The 6000-nt window shown below is 49.2% G+C and overlaps 1 protein-coding gene across 1 annotated transcript in view; it reads left to right on the top strand.

Moving 5' to 3' along the window:
• The first annotated feature begins 4829 nt into the window (after positions 1-4829).
• Positions 4830-6000, top strand: part of BRINP2 (BMP/retinoic acid inducible neural specific 2) — a 48991-nt gene continuing 47820 nt past the window's right edge. The window contains exon 1 of the mRNA XM_044267350.1: positions 4830-5098. Within this exon, the coding sequence (XP_044123285.1) occupies positions 4830-5098 (269 nt within the window). The remainder of the gene's footprint in view (positions 5099-6000) is intronic.

Here is a 6000-nt window from a genome sequence, read left to right as displayed (position 1 = left end):
CAGGGAACCAGCTCAGCCCTGACATTAAGACCCTCACATGTAGGGGTGCCTGGATGGCTCAGCAGGTTAAAGCCTCTGCCTTTGGCTCAGCTCATGATCCCAGGGTCCTGGGATGGAGCCCCGCATCGGGCTTTCTGCTCAGCAGGGAGCCTGCTTCTCCCTCTCTCTCTGCCTGCCTCTCCACCTACTGATGATCTCTGTCCATCAAATAAATAAATTTTTTAAAATCTTAAAAAAAAAAAAAAAAGACCTTCACATGTAAATGGAGGTTTACTCACATAGCCGGCTTTAGGGTAATCCGGTCCTTGCAAGCATCATGGGGAAACTGTTAATTGTTTTAACCCACTGAATATTAACCACACCACCAGAAGCCATGAGAATTTCGATAGTTAAAATTTGCTGGACATTTGTTGTTATCAAATTCCTAGTGATATTATTTGTGGAGCATAAACAGGAAATGGCCCAAAGCTGTTCCCCTCAAAGAGCCTAATTTTCACACAACTGTCAATGCAGCAATTATGGTGTCTTTTTTTTTTTTTTTTTTAAGGTAAAGGAATACCTTCTAGAGATTTTTTTTTTTAAGTTTTGAAACCAGTTTTAAACTTCTCTTTCTTAAAGAGAGGTTTTTTAGTCAAAACGTCTTCAGATCCTGCAGAAAAGCAATGAAGCGGAAACCATATGATTCCAAGGCCAAGTGTATCAGAGGAGCAGTCGGCACGGAATTCAGGCATTCTTGCTGCACTCAGCAGACTTGGCCCGGCAATCAAAACCATTTGATTGTCAAGCTGATACTCCTATAAGCAGGCAGGTTCCAGCACATTGTGAGCTCTGAAAAAGCATAATTACAAACACAGAATGACAAGAAGCACACATTGACTTAACAGATCTCATTTCTTTCCAAGAGCACACAGCTTTTCACACCTGTCCTTGGAAAACTCTTGATTGGTAGGGGAGGCAACAGCCCCCCTTTCACCCCCCGAGTGATAGCACAGGGCACAAGAGGTTCTGGGCTGGGCCAAGGCCATGTGCTGTCACTGGCTCACCGTGATCCTTCTATAAAATGCACGGGGTTGGTTCATCACATACCTTGGAGGAATGACTGTGTGTGAGGTCCAAGTTATAAAAACAAACCTCTCACCTCTGACCTTGCGGGGTCTGTCATTCCGATGGGGTGGGAGGGGGAGGTGAGCAGCCTCACTGTGCTCAGGAACGGCCCTGCTAGCTTTTTCACACGTGGGGAACAACAGTTGGTGTTCCTCAGGGAGCGTAGAAACCCCTCACCAGACGAGGCCATGCGCAGAATGGGACAGGAGGACCGCCATCTTTTATGCTGTCTGTATCATTTTCCTATTGCTGTGGAATGAATTATCACAAACTTTGTGGGATCAAACAAAACAAATTTACGGTCTCATGGTACTGGGAAGGGGTTAGTTGGGTCCTCTAATGTTTTGACTAAAAAATCTGTCTTTAAGAAAGAGAAGTTTTAAACTGGTTTAAGGTCTCACCAGACTGAAATCCAGGTGTCAGCCAGGGAGGTGGTTTTTACCTGGGGCTCAAGGTTCTCTTCCAGGCTCATGTGGCTGTTGGCAGAATTTGTTTTCTTGTCCTAGTATGAGTAGTTTCCATTTTTTTACTAGCTGTTGACAGAGAGTTGTTCTCAGTTCCTACAGGCTACCTGGTAGTCCTTTGCTTCATGACCCCAGAAGCCTGTTCACAGCATGACTGTTTGCCTTCTTCCAGGTCAGCGGGAGCTCATCTCTCCGACACCTCCCTTTCTTTTAAAGGGTCTCATTCTCCTGATTGAGTCAGGCCCACCAAAGATACTATCCCCTTTTAAACGACTCAAAGTTAACTGATTAGTAATCTGATCATGGGAGTAGTTTCCCACCATATTCATAGGTCCTGCCCACACTCAAAGGGAGGTGATTATGCAGGGTGTGCACAGAAGGATATGGGAAACTTGGGGGCTGTTTTTAAATCCTACCTTCCACAGTGTTTTTCCCCCATCAGTGCATTTCCACTTTGCTGTGTTTGCTGCCTTGGCCTGCGGTGTCAAGTAGCCCCAGTCTCCAACATGAACCTTCTTCCTTTCCCTCCATCAATATGCTTTTAAAAACAGAACAATAGGGCACTGGGTGGCTCAGTGGGTTAAGCCGCTGCCTTCAGCTCAGGTCATGATCTCAGGGTCCTGGGATTGAGTCCCGCATTGCTGAGCAGAGAGCCTGCTTCTCTCTCTCTCTCTCTGCCTGCCTCTCCGTCTACTTGTGATTTCTCTCTGTCAAATAAATAAATAAAATCTTAAAAAAAAAAAACAAAAAACAAAAAACAGAACAATATTCTATAAGAGGAATGAATCACCAACAGAGTTTCAGATAATGCAATGAGCCTTCGCTTTTATATTATCAAGGCTTAGCATAGTAGTGTCTGGTTCTTAGGAGTTCCCAATTTATGTCTCTCAAGAAATGAATGTGTGAATGATTAAATGAGAAATATTTTGGGCATCTTCAGATTACAGCCTATAAAAGAAATTCCTACCCACCCTGTGCAAGACTGACTCCTTTTAGTTTATATCACGTTCCCCCTGATTTAAAAGTAATACATTGCTTGTTATAAAACACTTGGGGATTTTTCTTCCTTCTATGATTTTGTTTTTTATATTTAACTTTTTAATCCATCTGGAACTAATTTCCCAATATGATGTTTAAAATATTCCATCCCCTACCCAATTAGTCTGAAATGTTTTTATATATCTGTGTATATTCTAAGTTCTTGTTTATAATAAGCTCTATTTTGAGCTATCTGTTCTACACCATTGATCTGTCTGTCCAATTTGTGTGCCAGCAGCACCTGTTTTAATGATCAGAATTTTATAATACGTTCTCGGACCCAGTAGGGCAGGTGTGACCTGATTATTCTTCTTCAGGGCATCTCTCTTGACCAGCTCATAAAACAAGGGTCTGTTTTGCTGCTGCCCCAGATCCTTAGGAAGCTCAGCCTTCTTTGGCCAAGACCTGGTTATAGAGGCAGATCTAGATGCATACTGCACTCCTGTGTCTTCCGAGCTCAGCTCCACTGAATTCCAGTGAGAAGGAAATTGATAACAATCCTGCTCTCTTACAAATTTACTGTGAGAATTAACTGGGGCAGCGTCTAAGAATCGCCCAGCACATGGTAGGTGGTCAGTCTCTCCTAGCTGGAGTGGAGGAGTGACTTTGAAGGTGTAGATGCTCATGCTCGTGTTCCTTCATCTTTATGAGCAGGACCACAACTCTTTTGAAAGCACAAATACTGAGGCTGGGGTCTCTCGCCTCTGGCCAGCCTCTAGTCAAGAGTATCCAGCATTAATGTGGACCCTCCTCTGGGCAGCTTCTTCAGGATTCACACTGGCCCAAGGGAAGTTTGTTGGACTGCAGCCATTACAGAGTACACTGGGGGCACTGGGGTGGGGTGTGAATCAAATACTGAAGCCCACTTGGCCTGCCCTTATGGGACCCTGGAAAGTGCCAGAGAATTAACACACTCTGCTTCATCCCCAGGGAGCCTATCTTTTGTGTTGGCGGCCAAAGAAAGTCCTCAAAGCCACAAATTGCAGACCCTGGGGTTGGAAGTCATTCTAGCACATTCCAGCACTGAAGTGGTGTTGGGGAGGAGAGCTAGGCAAGACTCTGACAGCATGTGCTGTTAAAGATCAAAGGAATGGATGCAACGTAAGGACCCCCACAGTCTGAGTCCCTCCCCTGTTCCTGTCCAGAGGTTTATAAAGATGATTTGTTATTCTCAGGCAAAGGGCACGCACTGGAAAACAAAGCCCTGTGAGGAGTCACAAGGCAGCCAAGAGTTTTGAAGGCCAGAATCTGCTTTCTTGGCACCTTCCCTTCTACTCAGAGAAGACAGGGCATATGCTCACTCACTCCTTCAAAAGGGTCTCTAAAGGCCTGCTATGTGCTGTCGGGAACTAGGCTAGAAGGAGACCCAGCCCTGCCTTCAGGGAGCACTCATGCCGCGGTGGAGAGTCGGAAGGACAGGTGTCGGGTATACACAGATATGCTCTCTGCTGCTGCCGCTGGGCCATCTGGCTTCCCGGTCTAACTCCATTCCTCCATGGCCTTCTGTTAAAGAAGGGATCCGCTCTTGGAAACTGGAAGGAGTCTTGGATATTATGAAGTCAAGCCTCTTTGTTCTTTATCAGAGAAAAGTGAACCCAGAGAAGGGAGGGGATTAGCTCCAGTTTACACAGCTTCATCGCTGCGATGGGACCCCACTATTTCTCTGCCTCACAATCTGAGAAGTGGGGTCACTGTTCACCCTCCCTCCAGCTTCTAGAGGCCGCTCACACTCTGGGGGACTATTACTGACACATAGTGCACATTCTGAGAGAGGAAGACGGAAGCGGCAGATGGTGTTCAGTCAACATGGGAAACACAGAAGCTATGTGCTGTAAAGGTTGGTCAGATGACCACAGTTCCAAATTCTGGTTTCTTCCCTTAAAAGGCCCCTGAACTTCAGCCACCTTCCTCCTCTCCCCTCAACCCCATCTTCCCATCTGCAAAATGAAGACCGTGGCGTGTCCTCGAGGATCGTTTTCAGAATGCAAGAAAACCTGCATCAGGCCCAGGGCCCAGAACGCAGAGGAGGTGGTGGCGCCCGGGCTTTCTAGAAGGGGCCCTGCCCCTGCCGTCCGACGCGCGGGGGGCCGCGGGGCTCAGGAAGGCCAGGGTGCTCCCCTGACGTCTCGTGTTGACCTTTTCCAGTTCCAGGAGCCCTGGAGGAGCGGCACCGAGCGGGAGAGCGTGGCGAGAGAATGAAGAAGCCAACCGGCCGGGAGAAGCATGAGGTGGCAGTGCGGCACTCGGTTTAGAGGGCTCGGGCCGGCGGCGGCCCCATGGGCAACCCTGCTGGCGCTGGGCCTCCCGGGCTGGGTGCTGGCGGTCTCGGCCACGGCCGCCGCGGCGCTCCCCGAGCAGCATGCCTCCCCCGCCGGCCAGCCGCCCCTGGACTGGCTCCTCAGCGACCGCGGCCCGTTCCACCGCGCGCAGGAGTACGCGGACTTCGTGGAGCGCTTCCGGCAGGGCTTCACCACCAGGTACAGGATCTACAGGTGAGTGCGGCCGGCTGGGCGGGGGGCGGAGGTTGGGGGGTCGCTCGCAACCGGGGCTCGCGGGCTGAGCCCACTCCCGCGCCCCCAGACTGAACTACGGGAGCGGGCGGGGGAGAACCAGCCTCCCATGTTGGTTTTTAAAAAAAGAAAGAAGAAAACACACACACGCTGGAAAACCTGCTGATGCCTCCTGGGGAACATAGCAAAAGGGTTTCTATTTATAGGTTGTGCTGCTTATAAATTGAGGACAAATCAGGCGGCATGGAGTCAGCGTGGGGCCCGTGCTGCGGCAGGAGGTCAGAGTCAAATGCTGGGGCCGGGTTTTAACTAATGGGTTAGATACTTTTATGAGTTGTAATTACCTAGACATGCAAATGAAGGAAGGGCAGCTCCAGCTCCTGCCTGGGAGGTCTGGGGAGACGTGCAGGGTCCCGGGGCAAGCCTGCCTTGACCCTCGGCCCCGGCACAGCCTCAGCTGGCCTTGCCCGTGGAAGAGGACTGGCTCTTCTTGGCCCTTTAGACCTATCCTTGGGAGCATCAGGGCTGAAAGCCATGAGACGGGCCAGGTCCATGGGATGAGGGAGAAACCAGGCACATATTCCTGGCTGCTGGACCAGCACTTCAAAAGGAGGTTTCTAGAAATCCTCACCTTGTGTGACCCAGAGAGCCTCAGAGCTCCCAGAGTGCATCTCTGCATAAAACCTTCCCTTTCACCCCTCTGCCCACTTGTCCTGTTGTCACGGCTCTCGTCCTCTTCACCTTGCCCGTGGTCGTCAGACAACCCTGGGAGCGTGGCTGAAATTTTTTCCTTTTATCAAAGACATTTATTTTCCAATTACAAATGAGTTTCTAATGCAACAAAAAGAGAGAAAACACACACCAAAAAAAGCACACACACAAAA

This window comes from Neovison vison, chromosome 10, assembly GCF_020171115.1.
Source record: "Neovison vison isolate M4711 chromosome 10, ASM_NN_V1, whole genome shotgun sequence".
Lineage (NCBI taxonomy): Eukaryota > Metazoa > Chordata > Mammalia > Carnivora > Mustelidae > Neogale > Neogale vison.
The sequence above is the reverse complement of the archived record's forward strand: the minus strand, read 5'-3'. Positions and strand labels throughout refer to the sequence as shown.